Here is a 15,895-nt window from a genome sequence, read left to right as displayed (position 1 = left end):
ACAACGTATTCACCCTTTTGTTCCACTACCTTCTGCCATTTTTCAGGCAACTTCATAATTCCATCTTCTCAAAACTATTAATCTTTTTGAGCAAAGACCTGTTCCAGGTGCCTTTTACAGTCTTCCAAGGAACTGAAATTTTTTTCATTAAGAGAATTTTGTAAAGACCGAAATAAATGGAAATCCGAAGGTGCAATGTCTGTTGAATAGAGCGGACGAATCAGAACTTCCCAGCCAAGCTGTAACAGTTTTTTCCTGGTCATCAAAGAAACATGCAGTCTTGTGGTACCCTGATGGAAGATTATGCGTTTCCTGTTGGCTAATTCTGGGCGCTTTTTATCGAGTGCTGCTTTCAGTTTGTCTAATTTGGAGCAGTACTTGTTGGAATTAATCGTTTGGTTTTCCGGAAGGAGCTCATAATACAGGACTCCCTTCCAATCCCTCCATATACACATCACCTTCTTTGGATGAAGACCAGCCTTTGGTGTGATTGGTGGTAGTTCATTTCGCTTGCCCCATGATCTCCTCCATTCCACATTATTGTACAGTATCACTTTTCATCGCCCGTCACAATTTGTTTTAAAAATGGAACATTTTCATTATGCTTCAGTAGAGAATCACATGTGGAAATATGGTCAAGAAGGTTTTTTTGCTTAACTTATGTGGAACCCAAACATCAAAGCGATGAACATAACCAAGCTGGTGCAAATGATTTTCAACGCTTGATTTGGATATTTTGAGTAAGTTGGCTATCTCTTGTGTGGTATAACGTTGATTGTTCTCAGTTAATGTCTTAATTGATCGCTATCAACTTCAACTGGTCTACCTGACCGTGGAGCATTGTCCAGCAAGAAATCTCCAGCATGAAATTTTGCAAACCACTTTTTTTTTTTTTAAAGAGGATGTTGGGGGTAGGAGTTTATTAATTAATTAATTTACTTTTTTTTTTTTGCTGTGTTGCGTCTTCATTTCTGCGTGAGGGCTTTCTCTAGTTGTGGCAAGTGGGGGCCACTCTTCATCATGGTGCGTGGGCCCCTCACTATCGCAGCCTCTCCTGTTGTGGAGCACAGGCTCCAGACGCGCAGGCTCAGTAGTTGTGGCTCACAGGCCCAGTTGCTCCGCGGCATGTGGGATCCTCCCAGACCAGGGCTCGAACCTGTGTCCCCCGCACTAGCAGGCAGACTCTCAACTACTGCACCACCAGGGAAGCCCCTGCAAACCACTTTTGACATGTTCAATCAGTCACAGCACCTTCTCCATACACTGCACAATCTTTTTCTGCATTTCAGTTGTGTTTCTACCTTTCTTGAAATAATAAAGTATAATATACCAAAAGGTTGCCTTTTTTCTTCCATGTTCAATATTCAAATGGCTACACAAAAATTCACCAATTTCGATAAGTCTTTCTTAAAATGCATACTGATACGACAGCTGTCACATAAAATCTAACAACATTGTTTCGAATGAAGTTAAAGACAACTAAGTGCTACTATAGCCATCTTACAGAAAAAAACAAACGAAATTTTTAGCCCACCCATTATTTTCAATATTTTGCTTCTACCACCCCAGCTTAAAAAAAAAAAAATCAAACCAAATGGAAAATGTGTATCCATTGAGAAATAATCCCCCATTCCCCTCTCCATCCAGCCCCTGGAAACCTCTAATCTACTTTCAGTCTGTACAAGCTTGTCTATTCTAGATATTGCTTACAAGTGGAATCATACAATATTTTTCCTTTCATGTCTGGCTTTAATTGTTTGGCATGTTTTGAAGGTTCACCATATTGTGGCATGTATCAGAACTTTATTCCTTTTCATGACTGAATAATATTCCAATGTATGAATGTACCACATTTTTAAAATCTATTCATGTGTTAATGGACACTTCAGTTGTTACCACCTTTTGGCCATCGTGAATAATGTTGCTATGAAAATTGTTGCACACGAATGTGTTTGAGTGTCTGCTTTCAATTCTTTCAGGTTTCCCAAGGAGTGGAATTGCTGAGTCCAGTGGCATTTCTGTATTAAGTTTTTGAGGAGCTGCTAAACCGGTTTTCATATTATTATACTGTTTTTCACATTGCAGCATTTTACATTCCCATCAGCAATGTGCGAGTGTTCCAATTTCTCCACAGCCTCATCCCTACTTGTTATTTCCCCTTTTCCCCTCATAGTCATCCTGGTAGATGTAGACTGGTATCTCACGGTTTTGATTAGAATTTCCCAGGTGTATAATGATGTTGACATTTTACTGAAAAACAGGAGTATTTTACTCCTGTTTTTATTGATCCTTTATTTTACAGTAATTTACTCCTGTTTTTCATGATCCTTTTCCTCCATTTTCCCCTCTCTTCTGGCCTCCCATCAGTGAACAAACATGGACTGATACCAACTTTCTTAACGGGAAAACTCCCTTTCGCCCACCACCTCCTTAACGCTTTATCTGTTCCATTTTCTGAGGCTCCCTGGCTCCTCTTCCCCCGTGCCCATCCCAGCCGCGCTTGCAGCCCACATGTTAAATTCCTTTCTTCATAGTGTCTCTTCTATTCCCCAAATAAGTCAGGGAAAGCCATCTTTCTTTCTGTGAGTAAACTGCGCATAGCAAAACTGATTCCAACAGGATGTAGGCATATCCTATTAGGAAGAGAGGTAGTATATAATATGACTTGAGCCTGTCATTTTGGGATTTTCCTCCCCTCTTATTCAGCTCAAAAATTAATTTCCCTAACTCCAGTAAGTCTCTTTCTAGAAGGGGCTCCTACTCAAATCATATTTCTTCCAGCCTTTAAATTATTTGGAAGTTTCATGCTGTACTATGTGGATTTCCATGCAGTCAAAGCTCAGGGCAGAGGAGGACGATTGAATTCCTGTGTGGACCTGACCGAAAATGGTATGTGAGCAATAAAGATGCCTCAGAAATCTGCATGGGTCACCAAGGTGTCTGGAAGAAAGCTAAACTGTGCCTGTTCAGCGTGAGACTTCACAGGGATGCACAGAGAACTGCGGCTAGGGCTGGGAACCAGCCGGAGATTGCACAGGCTGCACAGCGCCGGTGATATTAGAATCCTGACCGACCAGAGTGGGGATACCTCCCTGAACACCTTAGGTGGTCAGTGGAGACCCCAGAAAGGCTTCACCTAGGAGTAACAGGGTGCCCTAATATATATGCTCCTACCCTGGTCAGGCAGCATTGCAGCAGCTGGTGGAGGGGCAAAGAGGGAATGAGAGCAGCAACGATCCCCTAGCTGCCTGCATTTAGGCTTTGACGGTGTCCTACCTCCCCATAGGGGTTTCCTAGTCTAGGAATTCTCTTCAAGTACTTTACAACCCTCTCTTTTAATAACGGGATGAGTTATGCTTCAGCAGAATCGCGCATTGAATTGTGTCGCTTTTCCAGACACCCCGACTCTGGGAAGACGTGCAGGTGGGGGCGATGGGGGAACCACTGCCAGCCTACCCCATCCGCAGCAGGGCCTCCCTCAGAAGGACCCTGGCCCAAGCGCAGGCTGGTCTAGGGTCCTCCCTGTTCTCCACGCTGGGGGGGTGGTTCTGTGACAATCTCTCCCTTCTCCCGTGTTCCAAGGGAACGCCGTTAGTTCTTTTCCTCCAGGAACAGATGCACTTCAAGGCAGCGAAGCCATGTGTGATCTGAGGTCGCATCTTGGAGAGGACAATGAGGCCTAGGCACAGTGGGTGTGGCAGGAGGGACAGGCTGCAACTCCGGACGCTACAGTGCCCGCTGGCTGCGGGCTCACAGTGACTCAGGCAGAGAGGAGGGGGGCGCGGGAGCCGGAGGAGACATCCAGGGAGAGGGGGCACCTCCGTGGACGTCTTTAATGGCACCCCCCTTGGGGTTGAGTCTCCATTCCTGGCCGCAGAGTCTGCGGTCCCCCCTTTTCACCTAAGGGCCGAATCCCAACTTTCACACGCAGCCGCCAGGGGGCGCCGGCCGGTCCAGGAGAGATGCGGGCTACGAGTTGCCCTGGGGCCTTTCACCGGGGGAGAGCAGGGAGCTGCAGGGACGCTCAAAGGGCCTCCAGACCCCGCGGAGGTTCCCGGGTTCACCAGAGTCCTCCTGGGAAGGGTCAACCTGGAGCCCCCTGACGGTCTCCCCCGGCCCCTCTGGGCTTCAGGCGCGAGGTCTCTACTGCTGGTCCCAGGACGAAGGTCCTCAGCCCTCCCCCTACAGAGGTCAAGCGCACACCCCGGTCGCCAGCGACAAGTCCGCGCTGCTCTCCGGAAGCCGAGTCCCCGCCTGACGCCCTTGAGGCAGAGTCTCAACTTTTCGCCTACAAAGTCAACTCCCGACCTTTCCAGGCGACACCCCAGGAGGCGCAGCCAAACCTGCCAACCCTGATCTGGTCAGATCACGAGCCCGTTTTGCGGTCAGGGGTCGGAGAGGGGTGGGAGCGGCTCTCACACCAGGGAGGGAACTCAGGACTTTTCGCAAAGGGTTCTGTGTCTTCCCCCAACCCCCGCGCCGGGGGAGACCTCCCATGTAGCCCGCGACCACCCGGGTCAGCGTAGGGGTTCCCATATGGGGTCGAAGCGTCGCCGACCCCTCATCCGGACATTTTCCGGGCAACCTCCGTACAGGCCCACAGGGTAGACCGCCGCCCGGGCCATAGAGCCCTAACACGGCCTCCGGGACTCTGTGATCTCGGTGTGGGCGCCCTCCTCTGTGGCTGGTGGGGCCATGGGAACTACGCTACCCACAATGCCGGAGGCCGAGGGCCAAGACTAGCAGCCAATGAACGCCCGAAAGCAGGGCGTTTTTTCGTTCGGACCAGAGGATGTGGGTGGGACTTCCGGCGCCGCTGTTGTGGCAGTCACTATGGCTGCTCCAGTGTCCAACAGCGATACGGGTACTTTAGGAGAGCGGAGTCAGGATCGGGGTGACCAGAGCGAGGAGGCTTTAGAGGAGAGGTTGTCCCCACTGCACAGCGGCGAGTCTGCAGAGCCGCGGCGGTAGATGACGATTGTACACGAGTTCCGTCTCTGTCGCCCACCACCTAAGACCTCGCTCCTCCCAGACTCCGATGGCGGCGGCCGCGCCGAGGGACCCGCCTCAGGTAAACGCTCGTCCTACGGGCCTTGACCGCCCTCACCCCACCAGACACTATAGACCCAAGTGCGGGGCGCCTGCTCATGTCTATGCAGTATAGATCCCTGTGTCCAGAAGAGTGAGGATCTCATGGGTGGAGTCCCCATATCTAAAAAACAGTGTGATGAGATGTTGGGAGAGTGTTACAGGCAGAGGGACCGGTTTATGTAAAGATGTGGAGGGGTGATTGAGCCAGAATCATTCCCACTTGGAATGGCAAGTTGAGGAGTTTTAATCTCAGGATGGTATGGAGGGTTGTGAATAGAAGAGGCACATGGTGTGACTTAGGCTTTTCAAATTTTCCAGAAGTTGCTCAGAGTAAGAACAGACTGGAAAGAGGATGAAAACACTGAGCCACAGGGCGGTTGAGTTTTTATCCAAGATCATACAGTTGTAAGAGCACGAAGAACAGAGACTCAGAGATAATGCAGTCATCCCAGGTCACCTTGCTCCAGGGCTGGACAGGGGTACAGGGAGACCTGAGCCTACTGAGCCTGCCATGATTACATCCCTCTAATGACCTCCCTCTTCCTACAGACTCCCATGACTACAGAAGTGCTTATGGACTGTACAAAGGTGAGTGGAGGATATTCCAGGCCTTCAATGGTCCTGACCAACCCTTTGTCTCTGGGATTGTGTCCTGGGATTTTTCCAGTCCATGGACCTGGAGACCCTGAAGAAACCCCAAGCCCACATTTGGTTGTCTCTGGGAGGCACAATTTGGGACTCCAGGGGAATTACCTGACAAGAGGACATATGCCCTAATGCCAGGCTCAGAGTTTAGATGGCGTCTCCCTGCCCACGTGCTTGTTGTTGGTGTGAGCAGACACAGTGATCTTGATACCATGAGAAGAGAGCAGGTATCTGAGGCCCCAGGGCCTGATATTTCCTCTAAGGTGGGAACACTGGAAGGAGGATGAGCAGGGGACGGATGTCTGGGTGAAGGAACTTGGGTCCTAGAAGAGAAGTTGATCATGGAATGATCTGTCCTCATCCTGGCAGGGCTGTGTGACCTTTGAGGACGTGGCCATTTACTTCTCGCAGGAGGAGTGGGGGCTCCTTGATGAGGCTCAGAGACGCCTGTACCACAAGGTGATGCTGGAGAACTTTTTACTTACAGCCTCAATGGGTAAGGCCCTCACCCAAGGGTCCTGGTCTCTATCTTACCTTCTGTCCCCCAGAGGCAGCCCTGCCCTTTCCACAGACAGACCATGGGCTCTGCTAACTTCCCCACTTTCTTGGCATATGTGTTGTGGGTACCAGTGCTGAGCTGTGTGCACTGCCCGCCCCAAGTAGTTCTAAATCCTGTTGCACCAAGCTTCCAGGGAAGGATCTCGGATTTAGGAGTCTTGCAGTCAGCCTAAAACAAAGCATCTCACCTTGTTTGCCCTCACCCTGGCAGAATGAATGTGTCCAGATCCATGACACCTGGTGTCCCGAGTTCTGATTGAGTCGGTAATTTTAATAATATTTATAATTAGTATTTAACAATATGTATATATGATATATAATTTTTACTGATGTTAGATATGGGGTCCTGATGGATGGGACCACAATATTATAGTAATCCACCATGAGGCACCTTTAATTTTTCCAGATTTAAGGACAGACATAATTGGGCTTTAGAATGGAAAAGCAGTGAGGATAATCACCCCTTCATTTATTAGATTTTCTATAGTAAGTTTTAATCCTTGAAGGCCCTGTTTTAACATACATTGGGCTATATTACCTATTTTAACTGGGTGGCCTGTGAGGTACCATTTTATTAAGCCAATTTGTGTCAAAGACTTATGTTAATTTAAAATTATTATTCAGCATGTTAGAGCAGCTGTGCCCAATATGGGATAGTTTTGGGTGCTATGACATTGGAAAATTTAAGAAAGGCTACAGTTCAAGTGAGACATACCTATTTTTCTCTGTTTTGTATTTAGTTACATTCCTAAGAGTATACAGTTATGGTGTGTAAAAATAGTGTAATCCTGGGATTTCCCTGACTGTCCTGTGGTTAAGACTCTGTCCTTCCACTGCAGGGGGTGTGGGTTTGATCCCTGGTCGGGGAATTAAGATCCTGCATGCTGTGTGGCCAAAAAAGTAGTGGAATCCTCACATATAATTTGAGCTCCACTAATAATTACGTTTACGAAGTTTGACCATTGGTCCCTTTTAGTAAATGTTAAAAGTTATTTATTTATTTATATTTAAACCATTATACTTAAACCATTGTACTAAGGAATGATTGACATTTAAAAAAGTGTACACATTTCCTGGATACAACTCAATAAGTTTGGGAATAAGTATATATCCTTGAAACCATCACCACCATCAAGACCATAAACATATCCACCGCCTCCCACCTCTTTATTATTATTATCATCATTATTAATTGGTGTGTGTGTGTGTGTGGTAAGAACACTTAGGTTGCTTCCATATCTTAACTATTGTAAATAATGCTGCAATGAACAGAAGGGTGCATATATCTTTTCAAATTAGTGTTTTTGTTTTGTTCAGAGAAGTACCCAGAGGTGGAATTGCTGGATTGTATGGTAGTTCTATTTTTAATTTTTTGAGGAGTCCCCATATTGTTTTCCATAGTGGCTGCAACAGTTTACATTCCCACCAATAGTGCATAAGGGTTCCCTTTTCTCCACAGCCTCACCAGCACTTGTTATTTGTTGTCTTGGTAACAGCCATTCTAAGAGGTGTGAGGTGATACCTCATGTGGTTTGATTTGCATTTCCTTGATGGTTAGTGATGTTGAACATTGTTTCATGTGTCTGTTGGCCATCTGTATGTCTTCTTTGGAAAAAAGTCCATTTACATCCTCTGCTCATTTTTTAATTGGGCTGTTTATTTGTTTTCTTTGATATTGAGTTTACATGTAATTTTTTTGGTTTTTTTTTTACATGTAAGTTTTTAATCCATTTTGAGTTGTTTTTGTGTATGGTGTAAGGTAAGGGTCCAATTTCATTCTTTTGCATGTAGATATCCAGTTTTCCCAGCACCACTTATTGAACAGGCTACCCTTTTCTAGTTTGTATTCTTGGCCCCCTTCGCAAACATTAGTTGACCATATATGCAGAGGGTTATTTCTGTGCTCTCTATTCTGTTCCATTGGTCTATGTGTCTGTTTTTATGCCAGTACTATACTATTTTGATTACTGTAGCTTTGTAATATATATAATTTGAAATCAAGAAGTGTGATGGGGCTTCCCTTGTGGCGCAGTTGTTGAGAGTCCACCTGCCGATGCAGGGGACATGGGTTCATGCCCTGGTCCGGGAAGATCCCACATGCCACGGAGCGGCTGGGCCCGTGAGCCATGGCTGCTGAGCCTGTGCGTCCGGAGCCTGTACGCCACAACAGTGAGAGACCTGTGTACAGCAGAAAAAAAAAAAAAAAAAAAAGAAGTGTGATGCCTCTAGGTTTGTTCTTCTTGCTTAAGAATGCCTTGGCTATTCAGGGTCTTTTATGGTTCCATATGAATTTTAGGATTTTTTTTCTACTTCAGTGAAAAATGCCATTGGCATTTTGAAAAGGGTTGCATTGAGTCTGTAGATAGCTTTGGGTAGTATATTTAAGAATATTAATTTTTCCAATCCATGAACAGAAGACCTCTTGCCATTTAGTTCTGTCTTTAATATTTTTCATCAATGTTTTATAGTTTTCAGTGTAAAGATCCTTTCACCTCCATGTTTAAATCTCTTCCTAAGGGTGTTTTTTGTTTTGTCTTTTTATCATCATAAAAGGAATTGGTTCTTAGTTTCTTTTTTTTTTTCTTTTTTTTTTTTTTTGCGGTACATGGGCCTCTCACTGTTGTGGCCTCTCCCATTGTGGAGCACAGGCTCCGGACGCGCAAGCTCAGCAGCTATCTGATTTTTATTCTTCTTTCTATTAATGTGGTATATCACATTTATTGTGTTTGCTGAAATGTCTTTGCATCCCAAAGGTAAATCCCAGTTGAACATGCTGTATATACTTTTTTTAAAAATAAATTTATTTATTTATTTATTTTTGGCTGTGTAGGGTCTTTGTTGCTGTGCGTGGGCTTTCTCTAGTTGCGGTGAGCAGGGGTTACTCTTCGTTGTGGTGCACGGGCTTCTCATTGTTGTGGCTTCTCTTGTTGTGGAGCACGGGCTCTAGGCACGCAGGCTTCAGTAGTTGTGGCACATGGTCTCAGTAGTTGTGGCTTGTGGTCTCTAGAGCTCAGGCTCAGTAGTTGTGGCACACGTGCTTAGTTGCTTTGTGGCATGTGGGATCTTCCCAGGCCAGGGCTCGAACCCGTGCCCCTTGCATTGGCAGGCAGATTCTTAACCACTGCACCACCAGAAAAGCCCTGTATGATACTTTTAATGTGCTGTTGAATTTGGTTTACTGTATTTTGTTGAGGATTTTTGCATCTATGTTCATTAGGGATATTGGCCTTTGATTTTCTTGTGTTGTAGTGTTCTTATCTGACTTTGGTGTAAGGGTGATACTGGCTTTGTAAAATGAGTTTTGATGTGTTCCTTCCTCTTCAGTTTTTTTGAGGATTGGTATTAAATGTTTCATAGAATTTACCAGTGAAACCATCAAACACTGGGATTTTCTTTTGGGGGAGGTTTATTATTACTGATCCAATATCCTTACTCATTATTGGTCTTCTTTGATTTTCTATTTCTTCAAAATTAAATCTTGGTAGGTTGTATATTTCTAGGAATGTATCCATTTCTTCTAGGTTATCCAATTTGTTGGTGTATAATTATTCATAGTAGTGTCTTATGATCCTCGTATTTCTGTGGGATCAATGGTAATGTTTCCTCTTTCATTTATAATTTTATTTATTTGAGTCCTCTCTTTTTTTTCTTAGTCTAAGAGGTTTGTCAATTTTATCTTTTTCAAAAAAATCTTAGTTTTGATCTTTTCTATTGTTTTTCTAGTCTCTTTTTTGTTTATTTCCACTTTTATCTTTACTGTTTCCCTCCTTCTGATAACATTGTGCTTAGATTGTTCTTTTTCTAGTCTTTGAAGTGTGAAGATAGTGTGTTTACAATCTTTCTTTTTTTCTTAGTGTAGATATGTATCTGCTATAAAACCTTCCCCTTTTAGAACTGCTTTTGCTGGGTCCCGTAAGTTTTGGTATTTTGTGTTTCCATTTTCATTTGTCTCAATATATTTTTTGATTTCCCTTTTGATTTCATCTTTAACTTATTGGTTGTTCAAGAGTGTGTTATTTAATTTCCACATATTTGTGAATCTTCCCATTCTCCTCCTGTCATTATTTTCTATGTTTATCTTATTTTGGTCAGAAAAGATACTTGATATGATTTCAGTTTTCTTAAATTGGTTAAGACTTGTTTTGCAGGCTACCATATGATCTATCCTGGAGAATTTTCCCTGCACTCTTGAGTAGAGTGTGTTCTGTATTTGATGAAATGTTCTATATATGTCTGTTAGATACATTTAGTTTATAGTGTTCAAGTCCACTGTTTCCCTGGCCGTGAAGGTTTTTTGTTTTTTGGGGGGTTTTTTTTGGCGGTACGTGGGCCTCTCACTGTTGTGGCCTCTCCCATTGCAGAGCACAGGCTCTAGACGCGCAGCCTCAGCAGCCATGGCTCACGGGCCCAGCCGCCCCGCGGCATGGGGGATCTTCCCGGACTGGGGCACGAACCTGTGTCCCCTGCATCGGCAGGCAGACTCTCAACCACTGCGCCACCAGGGAAGCCCGTGAAGGTTTTTTAAGATGTCAAAACATCATATTATACAGAAAGCTTAAAAAAGAACATGATTAATACTCTCCCACCATAATCAGCATGATTCACAAATATTTCTCTTCTTTCAGTTTGTTTGCATGGAACAGAGAAGAAAGAGACACCTTCTGAGCAAAATGTTTCCCTAGAAGTTTTGTCACAGGTCAGGACTCCAAAGGTAGGTCCAATCAGCCAGAAGGCTCACCTCTGTGAGAAATGTGTCCCAATCCTGAAAGACATTTTGCACTTGGCTTGCCTACCTGGGCAGAAACCATACTTGACTGGGGCATGTGCAAACCTACGACAGCTTCAGAAGCATTTCAGTGCAAAGAAAAGTGACATGGATAGGGCATCATTTGTAAAGATTTGCATATTCCATGTGTCAGGGCATCCCTTCACCTGTAGGAAGGTTGGAAAGGACTTCCCAGCTACTTTGGGTCTTCTCCAGCACCAGATCACTCCCACTTGTGAGAAACTCAACAAAATCACCAAGTGTGGGGAGGCCTTTCATGGTAGGAAAAGTCATTACAAGTTGTGTGAATGTGGGAAAGCTTCCAGCTACAAACAGAGTCTTGTTTACCACCCAAGTGTCTCTACTAGGAAAAGGGTTTATGAGTCTAGCAAATATGGGAAAGCCTTGCGCTGTAAGTACTCACTTGTTCAGCTCCAGAGAGTCCACACTGGAGAAAGGCCTTATGAGTGCAGTGAATGTGGAAAATCTTTTAGGCAAAGAGCCACCCTCATTATACACCAGAGAGTTCACACTGGAGAAAGGCCTTATAAATGTGGCGAGTGTGGAAAATCCTTTAGTCAGTGCTCCAATCTTATTGAACACTGCAGAATTCACAGTGGAGAAAGGCCTTATGGGTGTGAGGAATGTGGAAAAGCCTTTGGGTGCAAATCCAATCTTGTTCGGCACCAGAGAACCCACACTGGAGAAAAGCCTTATGAGTGCAGTGAATGTGGGAAATTCTTTAGACAATGCTTCACGCTTGTTCAACACTGGAGAATTCACACCACAGCAAGGCCTTTTGTGTGTGTCCAGTGTGGGAAATCCTTTAGCCAAAGAGCCACTCTCATTAGACACCAGAGAGTTCACACTAGTGAAAGGCCTTATGAGTGTGGGGCATGTGGGAAAGCCTTTGGATCCAAATCCAAACTCAATCGGCACAACAGATGTCACACTGGAGAAAGGCCTTATGAGTGTGCTGAATGTGGGCAGTCTTTCAGACAAAGCTACAGCCTCGTTGAACACCAGCGAATTCATAGTAGAACAAGGCCCTTTGAGTGTGGCCAGTGTGGGAAGTCCTTTAGCAGAAGAGCCATCTTCACTAAACACCAGAGAATTCACACTGGAGAAAGGCCTTATAAATGTGGCAAGTGTGGGAAATCCTTTAGTAGAAGCACCAGCCTTATTCAGCACTGCAGTATTCACACTGGGGCAAGGCCTTATGAGTGTGGGCAGTGTGGAAAATCCTTCAGGCAAAAGTCTGTCCTTATTCAACACCAGGTAGTTCACACTGGAGAAAGGCTTTATGAATGTGGTGAATGTGGGAAATCCTTTAGCCAGCACTCCAGCCTCAATCTCCACCGAAAATTTCACACCAGGGAGAGGCCCCATGAACACAGGAAGTATGGGAAATCCTTTACTCCAAACAGCTAACATTGTTTAGTACAAGGAAGTCCACACTCTGAGAAAGGCCTTAGACCTCAAGGAATTGCTGTCTCCTCATTCATTATAATAGCACTAGACAGCTTCTGTGAGGGAGCCGTCTGCCTTGAAATTGAACCTCATACCTCCCACTTTCCAGAGGGGTGAAATTCCCAATGAGTTCCAGGGACCTGTGAAGCTTACAGGAGCTACATTCCATGTTCTAAACTCCCCAGGGCCCTTGTCAGAGTTACATCTCTGATATTTTCTCTGGTAGAACCCACCTCACCTCTCCTGCCTTGCACAGTATTTCATTGGTCACCCTGATGTGCTAACACAAGGCAGATGTCTGTGCTCTCTCCTATTCCCTGGAGGAAATCTTGAGTAGTCTGTGCCCTTACATTTTCCTATTTCCAGTTGATTAAGTATGAGTCTGACCCTTCATCAAAATTGTTGGTTTCACATGACATTTCTGGTTGATATTCCTGCCTCAAAGTCACCAACTGGTAATTGCCTTGCCCCCTCCCCCCACCATTGCTCTGGTTTGTGTAGCAATAAAGGTCTTATTGTTTAATCTACCTTTAATCTCAGGGGTTGTATTCACTGCGGGGGGTGGGTGGAAAACAGAATTGGCCTGTTTGTATGAAGGGATGGGTCCTCAGCCTCTTGTGCCTCAGCAGGGACAGTATAATGACAGGAGAATAGTTTTCATTCTAGTTTTAGCCTAATTTGCATTGCTCCCCAAGATCTCCTAGGAACTAAAATAATGCTTTGTGGTCCTAATTTGGGACCTGGCAGTCTACATATTGTATGACCACAGGTTACCCTGAGGAGGGGTCACTTATTTTGGCAAGCTCCAGGGCCTTTGGGACTGCCATGACTTTGTCTCATATTCCCAGAGGGTGTCCTATAATGCCCAGCACTGTTGAGGGGAAGCTTTTCAGTGGGTTCTACAAAGGAACCAAGTGTCCTGATGTTCATAATTCTGTGGACTGGTATCCCTCCTCACACTACAGGAGCCGGTTTTCAACCATACTTGGTAGTAAAATCCTGGGTGGGATTAATAGTCAGTGGAAGAGCATGCAGCAAATTAAATGGAGTGTGCCTCTTCTAATGTGCGTCCATAAATCTTCCAGTGACTATGGCTGTGAGGAATCACAGACCCTCCAAAGGCTGTGTACCTCCTATAGCTGAATTCATTGTCAGCAAACAATCTAAAGGTTTTGTGAATTCTCATTGTCTTTCTGGGCTGGTCAACTCAAGTCCATTACTGTAAAGGCAGGGAAATGAGAAGAGAGAATGGAGATCCTGTTGTCCAGGGATGTGACTTTTGTGGTCCAGCCAGTGGTCCTGTTGTCCCAGACTGCAGCGGCCTCCATTGCTTGCCCATATTTCCAGCACTGATTCAGGGCTGCCCTTCCCACGGAAAGGGAAAAAATAGAGTGGAGTCAATATTGAGTTGTTAAACTTTCTGGTTTCCAGAAAGAGGGGGAGGTCCAGATTTTTTTTATTTTGAACGATTTGTTTTAGAAACTTTATTGAGGCATAATTGACATGCAGTAACCTATACATATTTAAGGTATATAGTTTGAAAATTTTTGCCATATGTATAAACCCATAAAACCATCAGAATCACGATAATGAACATAACCATGATTTACCTCATGCCCCTTTACAATCTCTCGTTGCCCTTCCCAAGCCTACAGGAGTCCAGTGATTTACTGCCTTCAACAATAAATTAGTTTGCATTGTCTAGAATTTTAGTTGAATTGAAGTATAAAAGTGTTTGCTCTTTTTTTTTTAATATTTTTCGTACTGCCTAATTATTTTGAAATTCATCAATGTTGCTTGTATGAATAGTTCATTTTTTTACTGTTGAGTAGTATTCTTGTCTATGGATATGCTACTATGTGTTTATCCATCCATCTGCTAATGGGCAGTTGGGTTGTTTCCAGTTTGGTGTTGTTAGAAATAAAGCTGCAATGAACATAGGCATACAGTTCTTTATATGAATATGTGTTTTAATTCTCTTGTGCCACTACTTCAGAGTATGTGAATGTTTCAATATTTAACAAACGGCCAAATTGTGATCTAAACTGGTTGGACCCGTCTGTGTTCCCACCAACAGTATATGAGAGCTCCTATTCCTCCACATCCTGCCAATACTTGGTATTGTCAGTCTGTTTAATTTTAGCTGTTTTAACAGGGGTGTAATAGCATCTCACTGTGATTTTAATTGCAGTTCTCTGATGTTCATGATGTCCAGCATTTTTTTCCTGATTATTTGCCACTTGTATATCTTCTTTAACGACTGTTACTACCAGTTGCTTATTTTGAAATGGATGTTGGCTGATGTTTCCTTTTCCATTAATAAATAAAAGACATATGTCTAACAAAGACAGGTGTTGGAACTTCACTCATTCCTCAGCAGTGATGTGTCATCTTTACTAAAAGGAAGTATTATTTTTGAATACTATCAGAATATTTTCTCAATTGTTTGTTGCTATTCTGGGAGTGTAACACTCCCAGAGGCTATATACTTTCAAGCGTTGTCTACCTTCCTAACATATTCTCCACCACTTTCGTAAGTCTAGCCATTCAAATAAACAAGGCCCATTTTGTAGAGTTTTTGTCCGTTTTTCTGGTGTATCTATGCCCATCCTGGCCAATTTCAAGTTGCCAAAAGGATGGCACTAAACATGGATTTGGGAAGAGTGTGCAGTAGCACAATATTATAATGTATTTCCACCATGCTGATGGAGTGGTCACAAATAACCTCAGGAATATATATGAGTAAAACATAGTAAAATAATTTGGAAATGACAACTCTTTTTTAAATTAATTAATTAAGTAATTGGTTTTATTTATTTATTTTTGGCTGCATTGGGTCTTTGTTGCTGCACACAGGCTTTCTTTAGTTGTGGTGAGTGGGGGCTACTCTTTGTTGCAGTGTGCAGGCTTCTCATTGCAGTGGCTTCTCTTACTGCGGAGCACAGATTCTAAGTGCTTGGGCTTCAGTAGTTGTGGCACGTGGGCTTCAGTAGTTGTGGCTCACAGGCTCTAGAGCGCAGGCACAGTAGTTGTGACACATGGACTTAGTTGCTCTGTGGCATGTGGGATCTTCCCAGACAGGGGCTCAAACCCATGCCCCCTGAATTATCAGGCGGATTCTAAACCACTTCACCACCAGGGAAGCCTCAACCCCATCATTATTGATCAACTCATGGCCATTCTTGTTTCACCTGTCCTCACGCATATAACTGGGTTGTGTTACTTATAATCCCAACATCTTGTCATTCAATGCCTAATCTCCTCAGAATGTACTTCCAAAACGTAAGGACTCTTTCATAATCCTAATAACTTTCAGACAAAATTTTGAGTTGTTAAAAATATATTTTCAGGACTTTCCTGGTGGTG

General features: G+C 44.1%; 1 protein-coding gene across 3 annotated transcripts; it reads left to right on the top strand.

Moving 5' to 3' along the window:
* The first annotated feature begins 4,295 nt into the window (after positions 1-4,295).
* LOC114887778 (zinc finger protein 416-like) lies at positions 4,296-15,208 on the top strand. Of its 3 annotated transcripts, XM_029209646.1 has the most exons (5): positions 4,296-4,360; positions 4,874-5,071; positions 5,641-5,679; positions 6,106-6,232; positions 10,920-15,208. In XM_029209646.1, exons 2-5 carry the CDS (start codon positions 5,039-5,041, stop codon positions 12,488-12,490), a joined length of 1,770 nt encoding a protein of 589 aa, XP_029065479.1. In that variant the 5' UTR covers positions 4,296-4,360; positions 4,874-5,038; the 3' UTR covers positions 12,491-15,208. The 3 variants fall into 3 exon arrangements, with proteins under 3 accessions (XP_029065479.1, XP_029065471.1, XP_029065487.1); XM_029209638.1 differs by lacking the exon at positions 4,296-4,360 and having other exon boundaries at positions 4,831-5,071; XM_029209654.1 differs by lacking the exons at positions 4,296-4,360; positions 6,106-6,232 and having other exon boundaries at positions 4,831-5,071.
* Positions 15,209-15,895: the final 687 nt, after the last annotated feature.

This window comes from Monodon monoceros, unplaced genomic scaffold (genome assembly GCF_005190385.1).
Source record: "Monodon monoceros isolate NGI ecotype Baffin Bay Population unplaced genomic scaffold, NGI_Narwhal_1 Super_Scaffold_10, whole genome shotgun sequence".
In the NCBI taxonomy this organism is placed as follows: Eukaryota; Metazoa; Chordata; class Mammalia; order Artiodactyla; family Monodontidae; genus Monodon; species Monodon monoceros.
This window is presented reverse-complemented; position numbering and strand designations above follow the sequence as displayed.

Coding starts and splice junctions, on each gene's coding strand:
- LOC114887778 (XM_029209646.1), top strand. CDS start 5,039: ATGGCGGCGGCCGCGCCGAGGGACCCGCCTCAG. Junction 5,072..5,640: donor CGCCGAGGGACCCGCCTCAG/GTAAACGCTCGT, acceptor CTCTTCCTACAG/ACTCCCATGACTACAGAAGT. Junction 6,233..10,919: donor TTTACTTACAGCCTCAATGG/GTAAGGCCCTCA, acceptor CTCTTCTTTCAG/TTTGTTTGCATGGAACAGAG.